Here is a 26,550-nt window from a genome sequence, read left to right as displayed (position 1 = left end):
AATGACTTGGGATAAATCTATGAATTTGCAGGCTCTTCATTACATGCTGCTGGTCTCTGAAGTGGAAGAAACTGAAATTTTCAAAATTTGTTTGGAGTATTGGAATCATTTGTCTTCTGAGCTCTATAGGGAAAGTCCCTTCTCAACACCTGCAGCACCTGTGCTTTCTGGAAGTCAGCATTTTGATGTGCCTCCAAGAAGACAACTTTATTTGCCAGTATTATCCAAGGTGGGCATTAAATAGTTTTTTCGCTGTTTTTGGGCTGCTTTTAAGATGTTAAGACGAGCAGAAAAATAAACGTGCTTAGGTGGTTTTCTGTGAAGAGATGTTTAGAATATTTTTTATGTATCTATAATTCCTTTGGTTCAGGTTACATTGTTTCCCTAGCTTTTTAACGCATGGACAACACTCACAGTTGATCTACGTCCTATGGATAAAGTCTGTGGTGGCGCAGCAGTAGAGTTGCTGCCTTGCCCTGGTAGTCAAGATGGGAAGAAATACCAGACCCATGATGTACCAGAAATCGAACACCCTCACCGTGAATACAGGATCACCCCAGGGTTGTGTCCTCAGCCCCATACTGTACCCCTGTACACATATGACTGTGTGGCCAGGTTCAGCTCCAACTCTATAATCAAGTTTGCTGATGACACTGTGGTGGTGGGCTTGATCTCCGATAACAATGAGAAGGCCTACCGGGAGGAGGTGGCTGATCTGGCACTCTGGTGGCATCTCTTGGATGTCATAAAAACTAAGGAGCTGATTGTGAACTTTAAAAGGGCACAACGTCCGAGGACATATACGCCACTGGAGATAATGAGACCTTGTGGCCCGCATGCCACAAGGTGGTGGTGTGGAAAACCTGACATGGATTATGGATCAGGTCATCAGCAGCAAAACCAGACACTGATCAAATCAGCAATACTGTTTGATCTACAGATTGTTCTATGTGATTGATGAGCATAGTGGTTACTTTAATTTCAATATCGAGCACGTTGTAAGTATTGACATTTCTTTCTCAAAGGTTCGTCTTCTAATGGTCAGTCGTATGGCCAAGCCGGAAGAGGTATTAGTGGTGGAAAATGACCAAGGAGAGGTTGTGCGAGAGTTTATGAAAGATACAGATTCCATCAACTTGTATAAAAATATGAGGGAAACGCTTGGTAAGATTTTTTTCTTTCCTTCTCCACCAGGCATGATATTCTTCCGATTTAAATCGGAATTCTGTTTTTTTTGTTTCCCAATTATTCAATTTTCTGTGCCCGATTATTTGGCGGCCAATCAACCGCTGTCTCTAAGAGGGTTGCATTCAATCACCGACCAGCTTCCCTTAAAATTCCAGACCAATCAACAAATCCATCTCCTGCCGTCCAATCAGCCGCTGCCACAAGGGCATTGTGTCCAATCACATAATGCGCCGGGCACTCGGTGACCAATCAGACACAGTCTCCGAAGGGCGTTGCGGCCAATCACCGACCAGCTTCCCCTTCTGAAACTTTCAGTATTGCTGATTTGATCAGTGTCTGGTTTTGCTGCTGATGACATGATCCATAATCCCTTTCTGAAACAAGATAGCTGCAGCCAAAATCACTATTTCTGTGCTGTTTGCACACAGTGCTAGGCAAAGAGTCATTTCAGGTTAAAAAAAAAATTGTTACGATTTTTATTTTTATTTTTTTATTTAATTTTTTTTTTTTTTTAGCAGTTAGCAGTCATTTATTTCATGAAATATATATCTTTTGGGGGTTATTTTACTGGTTATGTGTTAGAAAAATTCTAAGCTTCTGTTATGTAAACTACCAGCAGAAAGCTTGGGAATCACTTTCAATTTATGGAAAATGCAGGAGCCCCCTGAACTCCCACTGGGGAGGCCTGACTGGCCTCCTGGACCCATGGCCAATACTTTTTTTCTGGAGGTGATTATCATGCCTGCTCCATGTAGGATAAGATATAAATCTGTTTAGTGATTTATGTTAGTGAGTTTGCTCAATTTTCAATAATATATAAATAGATCCTTTAAATATATGGTCTCTTGCAAGCACCGAATGAATTAAATGGTGAAATATGCGACAGGTGTGATTTTTTTTTTTGTGAGTAATGTATTTTTTAAAGCTTATTTGGGAAATTATTCCTTGGGTTACTTACTTTGATACTGAAGTTGGAAATAGAATAATGACATGATTTGTCTAACAATTATTGTCATGCAAAGAATACATTTATTATGACTGATTTATTTGAATACCTTGATTCAGTTACCGCATCCTGCGGATCAAATTTTTTTTATTGAGGAGACATTTTAAAACCGTAGCTCTGGTAATATCTTATAATATAAAAGCTGGGAATACTCAGCTAGTCTGGGGTTAGTGGAATAGATTTAACATTTCATGTTGATGACCATTCACCAGAATTGACAAAAGTTATGAATTTTGGATATTTTAAATTGCACAGTAAGAAGGTTGGGCAGAGAACCAAATTGGAGGTTAGTGCTGAGGAGACTGAGAAAGTGAGGTGATATTGGTGATGATAGTTGAAAGATGGCAGTGACAGCGAGTGAGTGGAGGTAGAATTTTGAGGAGACAAAATTTGAGCAGCCAAAAGAGAAATTGAATCAAATCTTAACTGCAGGAAGTGTGAAGTGCAACCCTAAAATATCCAGTTAGCTGTAATTATTAAATGCAATCATACCTGAAGCCTGTAAGGTGCCATTCTTTATTTTTTATTATTTGTATTTAATTTTTTATTTCAAACATAATAAAAGAATAAAAATAACCCTAAAAAGCAAGTGTGAAACAGCATACAAAAACAAAACAAAAATATTTATAAAGTGTCATAAAGAAATATAAATAAATGAAATCATATGTCCGAAAAGGAGCAGGAAGAAGCCAAAGCTTATTAATTCCCACCCCTTTTTCAACTGCTTATAATTTTCTTATACAAATTTAGCAGCTATATGTACACCAGCAGCTATATGTCCACCAAATTATTTCCATGTATACATTAATCAAATATTTACAAAGCCATACAAAAAAGAGAGAAAAAGAAACTCTCATGTACTATACAGTATCTCCTAGTCATATATACTACCCATCACCCTATAATCACCCTTCCCAATACAATCAGTATAACAAATATCCCACTCACAATCACCTATATCATCCCAATATCATTTAAAAATGTTTTTGTACATCTTTTTAAACTGAATTATGTTTGTGCTAAGTTTTATCTCCTGTTCCAGAACATTCCACAAATTCGCCCCACGGATTGCTATGCACATACTTTTAAGAGTTGTTCTGACTGAATTTTTTTTTATCATGTTCCCCTCTCAAATTATACCCACCCTGTCTTTCCATAAACTGTTTTTGTACATTTCTTGTACATGATTTGTGCAGTCTTAATTTTAACCAGATCGGTGAACTTCAGTGTATGTGACTTTAAGAATAATAAATTGATATGTTCAAGATATCCAACATTATTGAAAATTCTTATTGCTCTTTTTTGTAATGTGCATAACGGCTGTAGGTTGGTTTTGTAGGTGTTACCCCATATCTCCACACAGTAAATCAGATATGGCAATATGAATGAATTTGTGGTCCAGAATGTGTCTTGATTTTCCCAATATTGCTATAGACTTTGCCAGTTTTGCTTTGACGTGGTTTGATGTGGTTTCCAGCAGATTTTGTGGTCTAAGATCACACCAAGTGATTTTCATATACTCTTTCTGTACTTATGTTATCTATTTTCAATTGTGCTTGAGGGTTTGTTTTATTTTTTCCAAATAGCATAATCTTTCTTTTGCTTAAATTTAGAGACAATTTTTTGACATCAAACCACTGTTTTAATTTATTCATTTCTGATGTGATGAGCTCCAAAAGCTGATGATGTTCGAAAAGGCTAATTAAATTTTGAATTAAAAAGTGCTCTCAAAATTTCCCATTCTGTTTCTCACTCCTCTTTCCATTATAAACAATAGGCTGTTATCCTTTCCTTCTACCTCTCAGCCTTCCCATTCAAAGCATTAATGTAATTTCTAATGCCAAACTACATCAGAAAACTCCCTCTCCCCTGCAAGCATTCCAAGGGACAATTTTCCGCAATTGAAGGAGTGGCATCATTTTTGCACACTGAATGGAAATTCTGCAATGGGCTCATCAATCTGCCCATTTTAATTTCCCCGTTGTTGAGGCCACACTGTGAGACAAAACATAATATCATCAATATCAATAAAGACAACATTCATTTTTTCACCTGCAATGAGGGAAGAGGTAAACCGATGTCACACTCTCAATTGTATGGGCTGGTACATGGGATCCTTGTGTTGATAGAGATGGATTAAGTCTTGTGCAGGAAAGTGTCCTGTTTGAATGCTTACAGGGAAGAGTGAGGTGTCTGGTGTAGTGTGGTGTTGGAAATAACATTAATGCTTTAAATGGGAAAGCTGAGGAGTAGAAGGAAAGGACAAGAGGCACCTATTATTTAGGGTGGGGAAATTCACTTTTTCCCCCATATTATACTTGTCCTGTTTACAAGTTTACATTGGTTGGTACCATTGGAAATGGTTTTGTCAGCACACGTGACCAAAACAGAAACTGAGTGAATGCAATGGGATCCTGGCAAGCAGCAGAATGGGAGACGATACTGTATAGCTGGGGTGGTTAAGAAAGCTGCAGAGGCTGACAATCGAAGGTAGACAAAAATGCTGGAGAAACTCAGCAGGTGAGGCAGAACCAATGAAGAAACAGAATAGACAACGTTTCGGGTCGAGACTCATCTTCAGACTGATGGGGGGGGGGGGGGGGGGGGGGGGGGAGGAGGAAAGGAAGGAGGGCGGAGACAGAAGTCCAAGGACCCAGATCAGTCTTTCCAGGTGAGGCAGATGTTCACCTGCACCTCCTCCAACCTCATCTGCTGCATCCGCTGTTCTAATTGTCAACTTCCCTACATCGGCGAGACCACGCGCAAGCTCAGCGATTGCTTCGCTGAACACCTCCGCTCAGTCCATGTCAACCAACCTGATCGCCCGGTTGCTCAGCAATTCAACTCCTCCACCCCCCCCCCCCCCCCCCCCCCATTCCCAATGTGACCTTTCTTTCCTGGGCCGCCTTCATTGCCAGAAGGAGGCACAGCGCAAATTGGAGGAACAGCGCCTCGTATTTTGCTTGGGTAGTTTACGCTCCAGCGGTATGAACATTGATTTCTCTAATTTTAGATAGACCTGAAACATCGCCTATTCCTTCTCTCCATAGATACTGCCTCACCCGCTGAGTTTCTCCGGCATTTTTTGTCTACCTTTTGTATAGCCAGGGTGTTTGGAGTTCATGGGCTTTTGCTGGAAACTTATTCCTGGCTTATCTGCTGAAATTGAGATAAAATTGGGAAAAGGGACAGAGCCAGATAAGTGCAAGCTTTTCATTAACTGCAGTCTTATCCAGTGCACAATGGCCTTGAAGTCAGTTTTTCTACAGATGCCTTTTCCATTATATTTTCTCTGACAGAAGTTGGAATGTTTTCTTTTGATAGTTCATTATTCAACATTGTCTGTAGCTTGTTTGTGGTTTATTGTTATATACAATAAGACCTGAGCAATATTTGGGCATAGTGTTCAATACTAAGAAGCTCTTTGTACTGCTAAAGTTCTGGACTGATGGCATCTCCATCATGAGATGATATTGCAGTTCAGTTCAGCGGCATTGCCTTTTCTCTCTCATATTGCATGGAGATGTTGAGATTGACCAGAACATAACTGGACCAATCATAAGAGTGGGTTGAAGGATGTAAATCCTACTATATTGGTTCTCAAAACCTTTTGACTGTCTACAAAACAGGAGTGGGATGTGAGATTTCCACCTGATCTTGCATCCTAAACATGTCATTTCACTTCCACTATTGCTTAGAAGCCATAGTAACCATGTATAGCAACTAAGAATCATCTACAAAATTTACTGCAGCAACTCTTCAGCACTCCCTAGAAATATAAATGGCTGGCTACCATGTGGAAAAAATCCATGTGTATATGACACTTTACCCCAGTGGTTTTTAACTTTTTTGGCCCCACGGCTAGGCGGCGCGACTCTCGTCAGCAGCGGCCTCTGCAGCCCGTCCGCGTTTTTATTATTTTTTGTCTATGTTTATATGTATTTTTTGTTATTTTTTGTTGGGGTGTGTGTGTGGGGGTGGGGTGGGAGGGGGAGGGAGGGGGTAACTTTTAAATCTCTCCCTGCACTGGAGACCCGACCTTTTCTTGTCGGGTCTCCGTTGTCGTTGGGGCTGCAATGAGGAGCGGCCTCCAACAGAAGAAGCCGGGGACTCTGGTGCCGACTCACCTCACCGTCGCGGAGCTGGCCGAGTCCAGAGCGGGTGGAGCGGTGGTGGAGCGCTGCTGCTGCTGCTGCTGCTGCTGATGCTGCAGAGGCTGCAACTGCGGGTCTGCGGATGGCGGCACCGGGAGCCCGCGGGTCCCTGGAGGGAGACCGCTTTTCAGGGCTCCTGCAACGGCGACTTCTCCCGCCCGAGTTGCGGGGTCGAAGAGCTCCTGGAGCGGGGCCTAACATCACTGCCCCGCGCGGCTTGGAATGGCCGCGGGACTCTGCGAGCGCACGCCGGGGGCTCCAACATCAAGACCCGGTGTGCGACCTCGCACCACCCGGCGTGGCTTTAATGGCCGCGGGACAATCACCATCGCCAGCCGGGGGCTTTGACTTTGACTCTGTCATCGGGGGGGGGGGGGGAGAGTGCAGTGGAGAGAAGTTTTTTTTGGCCTTCCATCACAGCAATGTGATGGATGTTTATGTAAAATGTAAATTATGTTGTGTCTGGGGTCTATTTGTTTGTAATGTATGGCTGCAGAAACGGCATTTCGTTTGGACCTCAAGGGGTCCAAATGACAATTAAATTGACTATTGACTATCAGACATTCTTGGTCAGTACCGTGACCCCCGAAACAAAAATTGAAAAAAAAAAAATAATCCTGATTTAATAAAACATGCCTGCCAATACTCGGTCAATGGGATGGCTGAAATTGCTTCGCAGCCATCAGGCAATCAAAACGAGGACGAATGCTCGACAGGCAGCACCTCATATCAGCGTCGATCACAAGCCTATTTCACGCCTTCGTTTTCAGAGTTACTCACAGCGATAGGTTGAGGGGGGCTGGACCAATAGGGTCAGGGCCCTCTTCGAAAGAACAGGACAGTCCTTCACTTTCAGCCAAAACATGGCGAGCTCTTGTTCCATTAAGTCGCTTTTGAGCTGTGCATCTACACGAATTCGGTAAGATTCAACCTTCGCAGCCACGTCAGTATCGCTGATGGCACCGTCTTCAACAGAAAAGGGTCGGACTATCCACTGATCACGAGAGCTGTCATCCAGTCCGGGGAAGTAACGTTTGATGGCTTCACTAATTGCCAGAAGGTGGGTTGAGATCTCCTCGTGGAAGTGGCATTCATCTGGCGTAGCATCCAGGAGAGTCGTCATCTCAGGGAAGATAGTCGTGTCACTGTCCTGGACTCTTCTTTGGTAAAGGTTCCTCCTGAACGGTTCCTCCACTTTGTCACAAGCCATGTGTAGCATTGGGAGGTTTCCTTAAAGTGACAGGTTCAAGGAATTCACCTCGGCGAAGAAGTCGACCAAGTAAGCAACCTTCATCATGAACAGTTCATCCTGCGTCTGTTCATGAAGCTGATTCTCCTTCTTGGTACACCCTCTCTCCAAGAACAGCGCTATTTCCTCTAAGTTGAATCACACAATTGAGAACTTTACCACGCGAAAGCAAGCACACCTCTTTGTGGAATATCAGAACAGTGAAATTGGCATCCATTTCTTCACACATCCCTTTGAAGATTCTTGCATTTGTTGCGCTCCCTCAGATATGGTTCATAATCTTCACCACATGTGAAAGCACTTCTCGAAGACCAGGAGAGAAAATCCTGATGCATCATGCGGTGGGTGAAAGCGACATGGGGAGCGACATCGTTCTCAAAGGTTTTGAAGCTGGATCTGCATCTAACCATGGAAGGTGCCCCATCTGTAAACACCCCGACAAGGCGTTCCCAGCCAAGCTCATGTTTGATGAGGAAAGCTTCCACCATTCTGAACACATCTTCTCCCTGAGTGGTAGTGGACAATGGCTCCGAGAACAGATACTCCTTCATGGCTTCTCTGTCGAGGTACCAAACGTAGACTAGCAGTTGGGAACATGAGGCAACATCTGTTGACTCGTCCAGTTGCAGTGAATACATTGGACTGCGTTTCACAACGCTCACTACTTGCAGCAGAATATCATTACTCATATCCGAGATTCGACTTTTGACTGTCATTCGAAAGGGAAATCTGCCTGAACTTGTTAGACTGCTGTTCCCCCAGTACCAACTTCGCTGCTTCGACCATGGTTTGATACTCTCTTCACCGATGGTGTGAGGTTTCTTAGTGTTCGATAAGCAATCTGCTATGAAGCCTCCAGCGCTGCTTCATTTTGACGAGCGCAGTGACCCGTCGAATCGATGCAGGAACCCTTGAGTGCGGCTTTTTCGTTTGAAATAGTCCACGCCCTTCCCTGCCAGGTCCCTGTGACAAGACTCCAAATGGATCTTCAGTTTGCTGGGCTTCATGCTCTCGTGACTTAAAACATTGGCACAGATAACACATTGCGGCTTCACCACGGATTTTTGAACAATGCTTGTGAAGCCGACTTGAGAAATGTTTCACTAGACGTGCGCTTCTTGGCAGACATGGTTTACAACACACACCGTTCGTGTGCGTATACATACATACGCAAGCAAAATACTGTGTGTGTTATGTACCTTTGTTAGGTTCCTAAACATGGGCTCAACAAATTGATATGTTATTTATGACCACTTCATGACCCCTGGAAAAAACCCAAACGATCCCCAGGTTAAGAACCGCTTCTTTACCCACACGTGGAAATGTATCATGGTTGTTTCTTTGGCAGTGATTTAAAATACTGAAATAATATGTCGAAATCCAACATCATGGGAGTACCTTTACTACATTAATTGTTCACCATCAGTTCTTTAAAGCCAATCGGACGATAGGCAGTAAATGCCTTCATTACCGCATTACCATTGTGTTGCCACTTTCAGGGAGTTTTGGACCTGGGCCCCAAGATCCCTCTGCGCATCCATGTTGTTAAGGGTCATGGCATTAATTGTAAATTCTCCCCTTACATTCGACCTCCCAAACAGCACCTCGAAATTGTTTGGATCAAATTCTCTATCTGTCATTTATCTGGCCATTTCATGTATAGAAGACTGCTAGAAAGTTGGTCTTCATATCTGGGGGAGCATAATATAAGTGTGTAAAGTATATGACATATGGCAGTGGAAACCTCTGGATAGAATAGTACTGAGCACAGAGGTGATTTCTACCATTGGAAGGATGTTACCTTTTTGGACAGAGTGCTTTCAGGTTTATTCTTATTTGTGGTTCTTATTCTTATTAAAACCCCTAAAGGGGCTGGGTGAACTATTGTTCCTGTAAATTATTATTAAAATATTAGATGTGGAAATGGAGAATTCGAAGTTAAATGATATCAATATATAATTAAATTGGTATGTTGTTGATTTTTTTTTTTCTTTTAGTGTACCTTACTCATTTGGATTATGCTGATACTGAGCGCATTATGACAGACAAGCTTCACAACCAGGTGAATGGTACTGAGTGGTCATGGAAAAATCTGAACACCCTCTGTTGGGCTATTGGTTCCATTAGTGGCGCTATGCACGAGGAAGATGAGAAGAGATTTCTGGTAACGGTTATCAAAGTAAGTGAATTGACAATTGCTGATATGACTTCATAACTGATATTCCTAATAATTTTTGCACTTCATAAAGTCATACAGCATGAAAACTGGCCTTTTAATCGAACTTGTCTATGCCGATTAAGATACCCTGACCAAGCTATTCCCATTTGCCTGCACTTGCCCTGTATCCCTCTAAACTTTTCTTATCCAGGTATCTTAGCACCTGTATCTCCTCCAACCTTCAGATTCAGATTCAATTTTAATTGTCATTGTCAGTGTACAGTACAGAGACAACGAAATACATTTACAACGAAATGCATTTACAACGAAATCTCATCTACCGCTGCTCTAGATGTCAGCTGATTTACATCGGGGAGACTAAGTGGCGGTTGGGTGATCGTTTCGCTGAACACCTCCGCTCAGTCCGCAATAACCTACCTGAACTCCCGGTGGCTCAGCACTTCAACTCCCCCTCCCATTCCCAATCCGACCTCTCTGTCCTGGGTCTCCTCCATTGCCAGAGTGAGCAACACCGGAAATTGGAGGAACAGCACCTCATATTCCGCCTGGGCAGCTTGCATCCTGATGGCATGAATGTTGAATTCTCCCAATTTTGCTAGCCCTTGCTGTCTCCTCCCCTTCCTTAACCCTCGAGCTGTCTCCTCCCATCCCCCCGCCCTCGGGCTCCTCCTCCTCCCCTTTTTCCTTCCTTCTCCCCTCCCACCCCCCATCAGTCTGAAGAAGGGTTTCGGCCCGAAACGTCGCCTATTTTCTTCGCTCCATAGATGCTGCTGCACCTGCTGAGTTTCTCCAGCAATTTTGTGTACCTTCGATCGTCCAGCATCTGCAGTTCCTTTTTGAACATCTTATTCATCTATCCAGGTTTCTTATTTTCCCCCCTCGCCTTAATCCAATGCCGCCTCGTTCCTGATTCTCCTACCACGGGGGAAAAGGTGCATGTTCACTCCATCTGTTCCCCTCATGATTTTATACACCTGCTTTGCCTCTGTATACCTGAGCATACAGCTGTTCACCTCCCTATACCAAAAGCCTCAAGTCCTGGTAATATTCTTGTTAACTTTCTCTGCACTCTTCAACTTGACAACATCTTTCCAATAGCTGGGTGACCAAAATTGAACACAATTCTCCGTAATGTCCCAACTTCTGTACTCAATTCCCAGACTGATCCGAAAACCTTTTTTACCATCCTTTCTATGCGTAACGCCATTTTCAGGGAACTGTATGTAGTCCGAGATGTGTTTACACTATACTAAACACTACCCAGGGATCACAAAATGCAAGTGCTTATCTGAATTAAACTCCGTCAGCTATTACCTTGCTGATCAACATCCCACTAATTCTTGATATCCATCTTCACGATCTACAATACCACTGGTTAGTGTAATCTACAAATTTACTAATCATAACTTATACGTTATCATCCAAATTGTCGATATAGGTGACAAACAGCACTGGACCAAGTCTGAATTCATGAGGCATACCACTGGTTGTAGGCCTCCAGTCAAAAAAACAACCTTGTCCACTTAAAACCATGCTGACAATCCATAATCAACCCCTGTCCTTCTAAATGCATGTACGTCCTGTCCATCCAGTAACATTCCGACCACTGATGTTAGGCTTAGTGGTGTTTAATTCCCAGGTTTTATTTGTAGCGCTTCTTAAATAGAACACAACATTAGCCGCCCTGCAGTCTTCATGTATCTCACCCATGTCTGTCAATGGTTCGTACACCTAAAACATGAACCTTGCAATTTCTTCTCCAGCTTCTCAGTCTTTTGATGTGCCCAATCAGGCCAGGGAGCTTTATTCACCTTCATACATCTTGGGACATCCAGCACTTCTTCACCTGTAATACAGACTGTTCTTGAGGGGTTGCCATTAACTTTCCCAAGTTCCTTCGTCTTCATTACTTTATTTGCAGTAAAAACAGACAATATTTATTGAGGACTTTGCCCTTCTGTGGCTGCACACATAGATGACTACTTTAGGTTCTGAGAGGCCCTATTATGTCTCTAGTTGCCCTTTTATCCTTAATATAGTTATAATATTCTGATTCTCCTTAATATTATCGGCCAGAGCTATCTCATGCCCCCCCCTTATGCCGTTCTAATTTCCCAAGTATGCTAAAAAAGGCCAAAACTTTTAAAATGATACCCGTGATTTGGGTGAGAATGTACAAGGCATGATTAGTAAGTTTGCAAATGACACTAAAGTGGGTGGTATCGCAGATAGAGAAGATGATTATCAAAAGTGCAGGTACATAGTTCTTTGACCCTTTCAACTCCATAAACTTGGCTGATTGTGGTTCAGTAAAGATCCTCATTTGTAATGATATAGATTCAACAAATAACTCTCACCATAGATTTATGAAATAGCAGTTGTAACTGATTAACTGAACCGCATCTTTTTTACATCATGAGTTAACTGAAGGTTGTAATCAACATGTATATCACCATGTGAATTTTGTATCCAGTTTGTACTGTTGGTATTTGATGTTCTGATCATTTGTTAAGGTCAAAATTATTAAAAACCCCACTGGTTTCAAAGGGTAATGTGTGCAATATTGACCAGGTGGAACAGGGAGACACTTAACATAATTGCAATTAAAATGAGAACGGATTTGAGAAAGATCCATCCTAATGAGGGTGGGGTTTCAAATTTTATATCTGAAGCTATGGTGGACTGAGACATTGCCTTTAAAAAGTATTTAATGTGCTGTGACCTCTCCAGCTTTAGACTGAGAGCTGGGATTAACCCTGATGGCTTTCTTGAATGCAGTAACCCAAGTGCTAGTCTCCTGTGAAATATGCCGTGATTTAATATCGTTCAGACAATTAAAAGCAATTTGAAATACAAAATAAACTTTCAATTTCTCACCAGTGCTTTCCTTCAGTGAACCACTTACTTCTAAGCTAATTATTTTCAGGATAATTTTTTAATACTTTGAATACATTTAAAAAAAACACACTTGGTGATTAGTGAGAAGTAAAGACAAATTAAAATGTGATTGGCATGATCACATCGGACTTTTACAAATGAAAAATATTATATGCTGCATAATTAGAGATAGAGCGAAAACAGGCCCTTCAGCCCTCCAAATTTTGTGCCGACCAGCAATGCCTGTACATTAGCGCTATCCCACACACTAGGGACAATTTACAATTTTACTGGGGCCAAGTAATCTACAAACCTGTACGCCTTTGGAGTGTGGGAGGAAACCGGAGCACTCAGAGAAAACCCACGTGGTCACGGGGAGGATGTACCTGTAATCAGGATTGAGCCTGGGTCTCTGGCACTGTAAGGCAGCAGCACTACTGCTGCCCACCGTGCCGCCCAAAGCTACACCACCGGTATTTGAAATAAAACAAAAATAAGGCATGTTTAACAATTGTCACTATTTCAGGGTGTTTACCATTCACAACCTTTTCTGAAATTCCTGATCAAGTTTGAATTCTAATGTATGTATTGTTTTAACTAGGATCTTTTGGGACTGTGTGAACAGAAGAGGGGGAAAGACAACAAAGCCATTATTGCATCAAATATCATGTATATTGTGGGACAGTACCCACGTTTCTTGAGAGCTCACTGGAAGTTTTTAAAAACAGTGGTTAACAAACTGTTTGAATTTATGCATGGTAAGTTTGTATTTCAAAGGGGAGACGTGCATATTTTTAATTAAAATTAGAGTTAGGAGTTTGATTTTTAATTGGAGGTCAAAAGCACAACTGATTTATTCGGCCTGTTAAACTTCTTTTTACCTACTGTTTAATAATATATAAGATCCTATATAAAAATTCAAAATATCCTATTGTCCATTTGACCATTCTTGGTGTGCTGCAACATCATGCTTTTCAGTTACAGGCTTGGAAATGATTATTGTGAAAATCCCACAAAAAATTGTGATTGATAATGTTGTTTCATTATTTTTATTTATAAAAATAAGTTATTTACTAATATATTACTAATATTGAGATCTATTTTCACAATATTTAAAATTATTGCTGATTTAAAATGTGTAGTTTATGATTAATCTTATATTCAGGCAATAATAAAAATTCATTTGAAGTAGAGCCACTTACAGGTAAATATGTAATTTTAAACAGCAACAGTAAGAATGTGACAATAGACATTCACTTGCACTGCAGGAATAAACTATTTCCCAACAGTAGAAAAATCCATTGTGGCACTTCCATGCATGCATTAGCATGAGCCTATGTAATGTTTTATTTCACCTAAGAGTAGAACTTGAAACTCGACTATCCATGCCCCTCAAAATACTTGTAGCATCGTTTTTCCTACATTTATGCCAAATGAGTACGATAGTTAATCTCTGAAATGTAATTGGCTTTCTTGGCCCCTTTCTGACATTTCTGTAACTTTGACCAAACGTAACATTACATTTGTTAACTGTATAATTATTACAAATGTTATTATTTGACCATAGAAACTCATGATGGAGTTCAAGATATGGCATGTGATACTTTCATTAAAATTGCTCAAAAATGTCGTCGACACTTTGTTCAGGTGCAAGTTGGAGAAGTAATGCCATTCATCGATGAGATTCTGAATAATATAAATACAATAATTTGTGATCTTCAACCACAACAGGTAAGAACTCTGAGTTTCCCCTGTAAGCACATAAAATGTGGAACTGTACTGCAGAACTACTACAGACCTAAGATGTCTGGCTTGGCCATTATGTCAATCAAATCTAATTAAATCTACCTGCACAAACTCAATTTTCCCCTCTTCTGACTGTTCAGGTCTGTCTAAATGTGAATAACAGAGCTATTGTATCTGTTTCCACCACCTTCCCTGGAAATCCATTTTGGGCACTTGCTACCCTCTGGTGTAAAACAAAAACTTGTAAATTTTCTTTGAACTTCTCTCGCCTCATCCTAAAACTACACCCTCTAGTATTTGACATTTCCATCCTGGGGTGTGGGGAGGTGGGCAGACTGACTATTTATTTAAAATAAAAAAAAAAAGCTTATATGCAACCTCATAAAAAGACATCATCATTTTACATACTACTATCAAATTGTCCGTTGGCTTCCTTCGTAAAAATACTCAATCCAAGTGTCCAATCTCTCCTTGTACCTAATCTACAATTCACATAAAGTGCTGGTGAATCACTTCACCCTCTACAAAGCACAGCTGCAATATGAGTTGCTATTGTTTATAATCAATGCCCTGCCGATGAAGGCAAGTGTGATATACAGCCGAAATACGAGTTCCTGACTTTCATGCCCAGCACCCTGACTCTGCATTCTCGACTTCATACTCAGCACCCTAAAGGCAAGTATATTATACACCAGTTCTGCCTCCCTATCCATTTGCATTACCTCTTTCAGGGAGCAATGGACTTGTATTCGAAGAACCCTCTGTGCATGCTCCTGTTGACCTTGCCATTTCTTGTACTTTTTGTATTTGACCACTTAAAGTGCAACACCTCACATTTGCTCGGATTAAACTCCATCCGCCATTTGTTTTCCCAAAATTTTAACTGATCTCCATTTGCTATATCGTTTGACAACCTTCCTATCTGCAATTTTACCATTTTTTGTGTCTACTGCTAACTTGTTAATGGGACCACCTATGTTTTTGTCCAAAATCACAAATGAGATTGCAGCACTGATTTTTGCAGAGCACTGCTGGTCAGAGACCTCTGTCAGACCCTTCCTCACTGTCATCACAGAGAGGGGGGCAGTTAGAGAGGAGGTTGTGAAACTGGAAAACAGCTGCTGCACCCGCTGAGTTTCTCCAGCATTTTTGTGTACCTTCCTCACTGTCATCTGTGACCAAGCCGGTTTTGAATGCAGCTTGCCAACTCAGTGGATTCCATGTGACTTGATCCTCTCTATCAGCTTACCATGAACTGAGTTCGTCTCCAGCAACAATTTTTGTGTACCTTCCCCACTGTCATCTGTGACCAAGCCGGGTGGCGGGGAGAAAAAAGGAGGAGGAGGAGGCTGAGGGATGGGAGGAGACAGCCCGGGCTAACAAAATTGGTAGAATTCAATGTTCATGCCCGCAGGATGCAGACTCCTCAAGGTGCTGTATCTGTTTGATGCTTTTGTTCGTTTAGATGATAGAGGTTGCAGGTTTGGAAGGTGTTAAATGAGCTTTGATGGGTTCCTGCAGTGCATTTTGTTGGATTGTTCAAGCAGCAGTCTTCGTGTATCTTTGGAGTGCATGTACAAAACTGTGTACAATCTGCCAGTGTGTTACTTTATTCTGGATGGTGAGCGCAGTAGTTTAAGCTGCATTCATTGTATGAGTGAAGATGTAATTCTTTATTACTCCTTTTATTTCTTGTTCCACCACCTTTGCAGAATTTGCTTAAAGTAAATGTATTTCTATTACCAATAGGTTCACACTTTTTATGAAGCTGTTGGTTATATGATTGGTGCTCAGACAGATCAGACAGTGCAAGAACATTTAATAGAAAAATACATGATGCTACCGAATCAGGTCTGGGACAGTATTATACAACAAGCAACTAAAGTAAGTAGAGGTATTTAGTTATGGTTTACAGGTGTATATAATGTTACATTAAAAAATCTTATGTTTTTAATATATTCAAGCCATTGCAATTGGACTAATGTATGGTAAATTAGTTCTTATAGCATTTTATACAACATAATTGGTGGCATAGCTGGTAAAGCTGTTGCTTCACAGCTCTAGCAATCTTTAATTCTAACTTCCAGTGTTATCTGTGTGTGGAGTTTGCACATTCAATCTTTGACTACATGGGCTTCCTCTGGGTATTCCAGTTTCCCCTCTCATCCCACAGATGTGTGTTGGTAGGCCAGTTGATTGCTGTAATTTACTCGTGCACCAGTTAGTGGTTGATTATAGGGGGAATTGAAGGGAAAATTAGTTTAGGGGGCGGGGACAATGGGGTTGCTCTTGCATGAGTTTGATAGGCCAAATGGTCTTGTCCTATTAAAAAATATCGTTGACTGGATTTCTGTTGATCCTTTTGCATTAAACACTATATTCAGCTCCTGGTCAGCAGCACAATATTTTACCATGTATTGTGCTTATTAGAAAACATAAAAATGGAAGGAGAGGAATTAATTGAATTTTCTCATTCATATTGTACCAAAATCAACCTGTTAAATGGAAAATGTCATGAATTTTGATTTTATTTACAGCATTTTAATGAGATAGAATATTCAAATATATTTGCCACTATGATGATGTGTTGCTATGCTCGAGGGATGTAGTGAATAAATTAGATAAATGGGAACTGGTCAGCATGATGTTAGCAACAGCAAACAAACTTTTCTATGTTTGTTGTCATGAGTCTAGTTCAAAAAAATCACTGGAGCTGCCTTCATATCTAATCGAATTCTATTGTTTCTATGATCTGATTATTAATATGTGTGCCTGGTCTATTGATGTTAGTACTGTCGGGTGAGCAATTCCGTTTGTACCTTGCATTTCAGAAATTTCAGTTTTCCATGCAGACTTTGAAATGAGTAATGCATATAGATTAACCATGATTATGAGTAAATTGTTAAGGAAGATAAATCGTAGAAGCAAAGTTTTATCCAAACAATCAAAAATCCTTCATAGCTAAGATGTCAATTGATCCTTCTACACCATTGCATGCAAGGATCTATGAAAGACAATCTGGACCTAAAGCTTTGTTGCTCTTAAACCACAAACTAATGTAAGATTATTCTTAAATAAACAAATTATGTAATGCAGTTGATATCTTGCTGCATTTATTCAAATCTTTTATTGTTGCCAACATATAATACCTCGATTGTCCAATACTTGGTGCCCTTTAAAACCAAAAAAAACCCCAAAAAACCCCAAAAGTGGCAGAGAATCTTGATCTTAAATCACCAGCATGATTGGGGATAGTACGTAATATTGTGTATGCTATGTTAGCCGCCTGAAAACATCATTGCAATTAGCATACTTTGACAGTTTGAACAGATTATATAGTTGTCTGCGTTTCAAGCTTGGGTTTCTAAATTGAGTATTTGTATTTGGTAGCACTTGGCTAATGTTTCCTCGATAAAAGCAGCAAAAATCTATATCTCTATTATACTAAAACACTTCCCTTTGTTATAAACATACTAAATGTCTGTGTGAGCCAGGGTTGTGTCGGCTTTCTTTTAATCTCCTTAATTTGTATCTTCTTCCAAACCTAGACCACAGCCTTCCCATTTTCACACATTCTACTCATTTTTTCCCTCAACGGGATAGACATCTTCCCTCGACGGGATTGTCCTCTCCGCCCCCCTCTCGTGCCCCCTCCCACTCTAGCCGCACCTGCTCAGTTGGGGGCTATGCGTGAGTGTATAGGTTGGGGGATGGGAGAAAAGGAGCAAATTAATAATATTAATATAATATCGGGGGGGGTTAGTGTGCGTGTGTGACACCGCAGTCCGCCCCCCCCAACCACAACCGTGCGTTGAGGGGTCGGGACCCGACGGGTACCACTTGGTCTAGTAGTCAATAAAAATTGGAGTCCTCATCACAGAATTAAAGCAATTGAAGCATAATGTAGTATGGAATACATTGTCTTATTGAAACATATGATTATTAAGGGTTTGCTCATGCTAGAGGCAAGAAACATGTTCCAGATATTGGGGGAGTCCAGAACCAGGGGCCACAGTTTAAGAATAAGGGGTAAGCCATTTAGAACAGAGATGAGGAAACACTTTTTCACACAGAGTTGTGAGTCTGGAATTCTCTGCCTCAGAAAGCGGTGGAGGCCGGTTCGCTGAATACTTTCAAGAGAGAGCTACATAGGGCTCTTAAAGATAGCAGAGTCAGGGGATATGGGGAGAAGGCAGGAATGGGGTACTGATTGGGGATGATCGCAGTGATTGGCGGTGCTGGTTTGAAGGGCCAAATGGCCCACTCCTGCACCTATTGTCTATTTTGTCAACATTAACAAGCGGTAGAGTTGCTGCCCTGCAGCGCCAGAGGGTCAGGTTTGATCCTGACCATGGGTGCTGTCAGCACAGAGTTTGAACATTCTCCCCGTGACCTGTGTGGGTTTTCTCCGAGTGCTCTGGTTTCCTGCCGTATTACAAATATATACAGGTTTGTAGGCTCATTGGCTTGGTAAAATTGTCCCTAGTGTGTGCAGGATACTGTTAGTGTGCATGGATCATTGATCGTCGTGGACTCGGTGGGCCCAAGGGCCTGTTTCTGCACTATATCTTTAAACTTAAAACCAAATGTTTAAGAATTGGAGCGTGAGGATTAGATCTCATTTAAATCGAAGAAAGTCTTCATGCTGCATACATACACATTTGTCTTCTGTTAATTCATTTTTTTCCTTTTACTATAGAATGTTGACATTCTTAAGGACCCTGAGACTGTAAAACAGCTTGGCAGTATTCTGAAAACAAATGTTCGGGCCTGTAAAGCTGTTGGTCATCCATTTGTCATCCAGCTTGGTCGAATCTATCTGGATATGTTGAACGTGTACAAGTGCCTCAGTGAAAATATTTCAGCAGCAATTCAAGCAAATGGTTCGTCTAATATTTTCTACCAAAAAATGTTCTGTGTTTTTGAGGAAAAGCAGTTGATTTGCAATGCAAGTAGCATGTATGAAGCTTAAAGTTGCTTATTTTGTTCCAATGCTTTTTGAAATGCTGATCAGAGCATTTGAATTTATTCTGTGAAAAAGGAAAAAACTGTTGGATACACCAACGACTATTCTATGGAAGTCGTCTGGGAAAGATGCATTGCTGTCCAAGTTGTTTTACATTCCAGAATTTAATTTTTTTTGATAGTTGCGTAATCTGATCTGCTTTTATTGCACCAACAAACACCAGTTATTCCTGAAAAGAATATGGTCAGATTCGTAATATCTGGTCGTCTTATAGAAACAAAGGGTGCAGGTGGAAACTACTTTGTCCCTTTAGTTTGTCCTACCATTTAGTGGTATTGGTTAGATTGTGTGTTCTATTAGATTCCATAAAGATTTTTGGTCTATATATTCCTTTAACTTTTACCAATGGTTAATATTTGTCAAATACCATTGTAGAGAGGCAATTGTTTAGCGCCCTTTGCGTACAGAACTAATTTGACCTAATAAAAGGCCTGGCTCCCAAGTGGCAGATTTGTTCTAAATTTTCCACCCCCCTGAAGTGGCCTTTTTATAGATGCTCTTTTATATCTTAATGCTTTAAATCCTCAAATGAGCTATGACTTGAGCTTCTAGATTTCAGACATTTATAACATGAGTTGATATAGTCTCTTTAGTGTTCATGTACATTCTGTATTACATGCATATTAAAACAAGGTGTAATAGAAAGATCTGGTGTGCTAAACCAGTAATTTCTATCTTAGAAGTGTAAAGTTTGAACATTTACTGCAGTACAAGGCGAACATTTTCCTTTCGATTTTTTGCAATTCTGATTGAAGAACATTTGAGGGAAATGTTTAGTATAAAATGTTTTTTATAACAAAATGTATGTTTCAGATTTGCTAAACACATTTGTATCCCGATGTTGGGGAAGTCCAGAACCAGGGGCCACAGTTTAAGAATAAGGAGTAAGCCATTTAGAACAGAGAAGAAACACTTTTTCTCAGAGAGTGATGAGTCTGTGGAATTCTCTGCCTCGGAGGGCGGTGGAGGCAGGTTCTCTGGATGCTTTCAAGAGAAAGCTAGATAGGGCTCTTAAAAATAGAGGAGTCGGGGGATATGGGGAGAAGGCAGGAACGGGGTACTGATTGGGGATGATCACATTGAATGGTGCTGGCTCGAAGGGCCGAATGGCCTACTCCTGCACCTATTGTCTATTGTATCCATTTTCTAAAGTGCTATGAGAATTTGGATAGCAAGAGAAGCTGTTATTTTATGTTTCTTCATGTGAATTTCAGGAGATAAACATTATTTAATGTATATCATTTTCTTTACGAAAACAGCATACACAAAGGTAGATAGACTCGTTCATGTTTGTTGTCACATGCATGAGTACAGTGAAATGCAAATATGATGAAAATTCTTGCTTGCAGCAACATCACAGGCACATAAATTTGGATGAATAGACAAACAAATTATACATGCATTTCATGACTCCAGAGCAGAAAGGACTGCAAATACATAATTAGAAAGAAAGTGCAAGAGGTGGGTCCTAATTTTCTGTTATCAAGATAGTTCCAAAAACCTGATAGTTGTTATACTGTTACTGTTCTTGAACCAGATGGTGTAGTACATCAAGGTTCTGTGCTTCCTGCCCAATGGTAACAGTGAGAATAGGTATGACCTGGATGGGGGGGGGGGGGGGGGCTCCTTGATGGGTATTGCCTTCATGAGAATTTTCAGTAACATGCGATTAATGTAGACCAAATAGTTTTTAAATCAGTTTATCTAAAATAAGTGAATCTCAACAACATGACCCTTACCAAGATTTGTTATAGATGATGAGATAGGTGATGAATTATATTTGCAGTGTGTGGGAGTTGATGCAGACCAGGATGATCTTTGGCAGCCACATGTAGCAAGTGTTGAGTGGGAGTCCAGGCTCAGCATATGGTAGGGAAGTTACCTGGGCATTTTGAACCAGGAAAAGGGTTGTCTCTCTTGTATAGTTATTATTTAGGATTTAACAATGTTTAAGGGTAGACAAATATGGCTGCAAGTCATGCAGGTTTGGAATAAGAGGGTGTTTAGAATTTTCTATTTCAGTGGTCTGTTATTTTCAAGCATGAGACTTTTTTTGTAAACAAAAGCTTCTGGGATTAAGCAGCAAAGTGGACAAGACATTGATCAGCCATGTACAAGGCAAAGCAGACTCTAGAGTCTGCAAGGACTACTGTTTTAATATTCTTATACCGTAGGTGATATGGTTACAAAACAGCCCTTAATCAGAAGTATGCGGACAGTAAAAAGGGAGACTCTGAAGCTTATTTCCGGTTGGGTGAGCAGATCCAATGATCCACAGATGGTAAGTGAGGAATAAATGGCAGCATTTTAAGATCATAAAGTCTGCACTGGAAAATCTTAAAATGAAGACTTTTTTCAAATGCTGTATACATTAAGTGTTTAACTAAGATGTAGAGACCCCTTTTGTTCTGTCCTTTCATGTTCACCATTACTGCCTGAAAATGACCTCTAACTTGGAAATGGCAGTTTGCTATTGCTTCTAAAGTTTACCACTTTGGATTTTAGATTGGGTTTAGGTTTAAGGTGGTTATTGACACGTACTGAGGTACAGTGAAAAGCTTTGTTTAATATGCCATCCAAACAGGTTGGATATAACTTGGTCCATTTAATTTCAAATGTTTATACTATAGAGAAAATGTGTTTGCTCCAAACAATGCATTTATTAATATTTGTTGGCATTAGCCCTCAAATCTGTTCTGATATAACCAGTTTGTAGTTGTTCTACCTCAATTCCACTTACCTGCCCTTTTCCCACATTACTAAATTCCGGGAATATCTAGAAACATATGAATCTCTGATTTAAAATGTAATCAATGACAGGGTACCAAAAGAGATTTCCTAAGATTCACCATTCTTTGAAGATTTTATTCTGTTCTGGTGTAACAGTTTCCTCCTTTGCAATAGTGGCCCCTTATTTCTAGACTCTTTAGTGAGGGAAAACATCCGCTTTACATCTTCCCAGTCAAACCATCTTAATGTTATAATTTTCAGTTTTATTGGAGGCCTACCCTGCCCCTTCCCTCGTGAGATTTCCTATTGCAGGAAACAGTCTAGTGAATCTTTGTGGCTTTCTTTGTAGCAAGTATATCTCAATTTGGGCAAGAAGAAAACAAAAATGCATAGTAGTCCAGATTCTCAGCTAGATCCTATGTAATTGTAGTCTATGATGCATTGGTGCATCTTTACATCAAATCCTCTTGCAGTAAAAAGCCAATACCCACTATCTCTTTGTAATTGCCAACAGCACTCTGTTATCTTTCAGTGATCATTTGTTCCTCTTGCCATTTAAAAAAAACACTAAGCACTTGATTTCTGTCAAAGTAGATACTTTTTTCAGCACTGTACTTTATCTGTCGCGTTTGCTCACTCGTTCAGCATGTCTATGTCCCTTCTGCATCCTCTTCATCACACAATCTTAATTTCCTGTCGTTGGGTCCAAATCATTGACATTGATTTGGGGATCTTGCCCCCCAATTCCAACAAATTGCAGAGGTCATTGACCTGTTTATTCCTATTTTGTTTTTCAATGCACACCCCAGATCCATGTGCTCTAACCCAATTCATCAACCTTTTGATAGGACCTCATCCAACACCTATTGAAATCCAGTTTTTCCACACTCCACGCTCATCTACTGTACTATATACACCCTTGATAAACTGCAAAAGGTTGGTCAATATAATTTCCCTCAAATTCATTATGACTTTGTTTTTCAGATGTCTATATTGCATCATTCAGTCAGATTCCTTTACTTTCCCTGTTACTGATATTTGGCAAACGGATTGGTGATCCTATTTTTTTTCCTTCCTTCCTTTCGTAAATAGTGGTCACATTTTGTTACATATAAATTTGCGACAATTCCAGAATCTAAGTTTGGAAGATGATAAACCCAGAACTCATTACCCCCATAGCATCTACTTTCAAGATCTTGGAATGTAGAACACCAGGTGCTTTATCAGTTTTAGGCTCATTAAATATTTCTTTTTCTTCCTGATTGGACTCTCTGTTATCCAACATTTCTGAGTGTTTTGTATCTTCTGTGAAGACAGACCCAAAGCATTTGTTTTCTTTGTCTGCCATTACCTTTTTCCAGCTATAAATTCAGCCTTGCCTGTAAGGAGCCCACATTTGCACTTCATTAAAGGATACCATAATCTTTTACTAATTAGCTTTAACCTAATGCCCTCTGGTAATTTGCCCATTCTTAATTGGCCTGAAGTACTTGTTTTTTCTTTGTTCCAAAAAGGATCACTTCTGCTGACCAATCCATCAGCGTTTTCCTGGAGACTAACCAGCTTTGAATGATTAGAAATAGAAAATAGAAGCAGGAGTAGGTTCTGCAGGCCTGCTCCACCATTCAGCACATTCATGGCTAATCGGCCACTTCGGTGCCTGATCCTGTCATCTTTACAGCCTTTTGATCACCTTGGTAATTAATAATCTACTCCCTTTCTGCGTACATTAATGGCCTCCACTGTCTTATGTAGTATAAAATGTCATAGAATCGCCATCTGGGTGAGGAGTTTGTTCTTGATCTCCATTCAAAACAATACCCATATCCTGAGGCTGGACCCTCCCCCAGGTTCTGGACTGCAGTGCCCCCCCCAATTTTTTTTGACAAAGACCCATCATTTATTTAATTGCCTATGTATCCCATAATTTGAAATTTGTAATATAAAAAATTACATTTGGTTAAAGTGCACATTGTCAGGTTTTAATAAAGGCCATTTTTGTACATTTTGGTTTCACCATGTAGAAATTACAGCAGCGTTTATACATAGTCTCCCCATTTCAGGGCACCGTGATGTTTGAGACACAGCAATGTCATGTAAATGAAAGTAGTCATGTTTAGTATTTTGTTGCATATCCTTTGCATGCAATAACTGCTTGAAGTCTGAGATTCATAGACATCACCAGTTGCTGGGTGTCTTCTCTGGTGATGCTCTGCCAGGCCTGTATTGCAGCCATCTTTAGCTTATGTTTTGGGGGCTAGTCCCCTTCAGTTTTCCCTTCAGCATATAAAAGGCATGCTCAATTGGGTTCAGATTGGGTGATTGACGTGGCCACTCAAGAATTGACAGTTTTTTAGCTTTGAAAAATTCCTTTGTTGCTTTAGCAGTATGTTTGGGATCATTGTCTTGCTGTAGAATGACCTGCCGGCCAATGAGTTTTGAGTCATTTGTTTGAACTTGAACAGATAGGATGTGTCTTTACACAGTCCTTGTTCCAAACAGTTGATTGTGGTAAGCCTAAGGTTTGGTCAGTTTTAGTCTTATTTCTCAGTCTCATAATGGCTTCATTGGCACAACTTTGGTCCTCGTGTTGATAAACAGCAATAAAAGTTTCCAACGGTGATGGAAAGACTGGAGGAAAGACTAGGTGCTGAGAGCTCTCTTTTACCTGCATTAAGGAGGCATAATGTGTCCCAAACATTATGGTGCCCTGAAATGGGGGGCTGTATAAACACGCTTGTAATTTCTACATGGTGAAACCAAAATGTATAAAAATACCCTTTAATAAAATCTGACAATGAGTGTTTTAACCACGTGATTTTTTTCTATTACAAATCTCAAATTGTGGAGTACAGGCAAATAAATAAATGATGGGTCTTTGACCCAAACATTACGGAGGGCACTGTACCTATTAGTAGCATCCTCCCTGGATTGAGTCTATTGAGAAATTTACATTTCTGTGAAATCCCTATATTCTTCTATGTTCCAGTGAATAAGCCTAACACTCAGGCTCTTGTAATCACTTAAATCTGGGCAAAGAAGTGGGTGAATCCTGAAATTTTGAATTAAGAGCAAAATGCTGAAGTAGCAGGAAACGTGCCAATTTAAGTATTTTGTTTTAATCAGTTGTCTGCAGTACCACCTGCTGGCCAAGCCAAGTCATTGTATCATGTAACCCAGTTTTAAATTGCAGTGCCATCTGCTGTCAACTATATTGGCACAATGTACACAATATTACATGCTTTTATATCAGTTCATAACTCTGAGATTAATGCAATAATATTAAGATTAGTTTCTTCATGCTCAATGAGTCTGCTTTGTTTAAAAAAAAAATATTCCCAGCCACACTCATGAAAGCCGAGTGACCTGTGTACTGTTTGTAGAATATAATGTAATGGGGAATACTACTTTGACTGTTTGTCTCTCCATTGTATATATCTGCAATTCATGTCTTTCTCGCAACAGTATCTGTCACCGTGATTTTGGCTTGTTTTTCTGCATGCCCTTCTGTGCCGCTTTCCTTTCCCCTGTTTCTCTTCCTCCCCCAACCCTGTCAATTCATTCATGCTCCAGATTTTAACATTGGAATGTCAAAATGAAATCTTCAGCTTTCTTTTCTAGGTGGGTGAAAATTTTGTTCCTCCTTTGCTGGATGCAGTGCTTATTGACTATCAAAGAAATGTACCAGCTGCGAGAGAACCAGAAGTGCTTAGCACCATGGCAACCATCGTGAACAAATTGAGCGGACATATTACATCAGAAATTCCTCAGATATTTGATGCTGTCTTCGAATGCACTTTAAATATGATTAATAAGGTACGATTAATGGATCATTATGTTTGTATTCCAGAATTCAGTCTTAATCCAGAATCACATCTTTAGTAGATGTGTAGAGCTCAGGTTTTGGGAAACTTTTGCTGTGGAATTTTACAATTAAAATAGGGGGTAGGGGGGGGGAAATTAAGTTTTGTGTATTTTATGTACCATTCAAGTTTTTATAATCGACGTGAATGGCAAATCCTGTCTTATTGGTCTTCTGTAGTTGTTCTTTAAAGTTGATAGTGAACACTTTTCTGGTTGCTGTGATATGTGCTGTGGTGCCTCATCCAATTGACAACAATGTTTGATTTGGAAAAAGAACAGAAGTGGCAGATGCTGTGGTAACATAGAAAATTACAATGCAAGAACAAACCCTTCGGCCCACAATGTCTGCTGACATGATGCTAAGTAAAATCTTGACTGCCCGCACAGGACCCATTCCCTGCATATCCCTGTGGCTAACTAAAAGTCACTTGAACACCATTATTGTATGCCTCCAATGCCACACCTGGCAGTCTGTTCCAGGCAACCCATCATCCTCTGTTTTTAAAAATCGTCCTGCACATGTTTAAATTT

The 26,550-nt window shown here is 40.3% G+C and overlaps 1 protein-coding gene across 11 annotated transcripts in view; it reads left to right on the top strand.

The window, feature by feature from the left end:
- Positions 1-26,550, top strand: part of LOC129699808 (exportin-1) — a 67,119-nt gene that overhangs the window by 32,129 nt on the left and 8,440 nt on the right. For all 11 annotated transcript variants that reach the window (XM_055639920.1, XM_055639916.1, XM_055639921.1 and 8 more), the window contains 9 exons: positions 32-229; positions 1,026-1,164; positions 9,595-9,776; positions 13,255-13,411; positions 14,221-14,384; positions 16,149-16,283; positions 19,099-19,282; positions 21,600-21,706; positions 25,777-25,971. In XM_055639920.1, the coding sequence (XP_055495895.1) occupies positions 32-229; positions 1,026-1,164; positions 9,595-9,776; positions 13,255-13,411; positions 14,221-14,384; positions 16,149-16,283; positions 19,099-19,282; positions 21,600-21,706; positions 25,777-25,971 (1,461 nt within the window). The remainder of the gene's footprint in view (positions 1-31; positions 230-1,025; positions 1,165-9,594; positions 9,777-13,254; positions 13,412-14,220; positions 14,385-16,148; positions 16,284-19,098; positions 19,283-21,599; positions 21,707-25,776; positions 25,972-26,550) is intronic.

The sequence above is a fragment of the Leucoraja erinacea genome, chromosome 8 (assembly GCF_028641065.1).
Source record: "Leucoraja erinacea ecotype New England chromosome 8, Leri_hhj_1, whole genome shotgun sequence".
Lineage (NCBI taxonomy): Eukaryota > Metazoa > Chordata > Chondrichthyes > Rajiformes > Rajidae > Leucoraja > Leucoraja erinaceus.
This window is presented reverse-complemented; position numbering and strand designations above follow the sequence as displayed.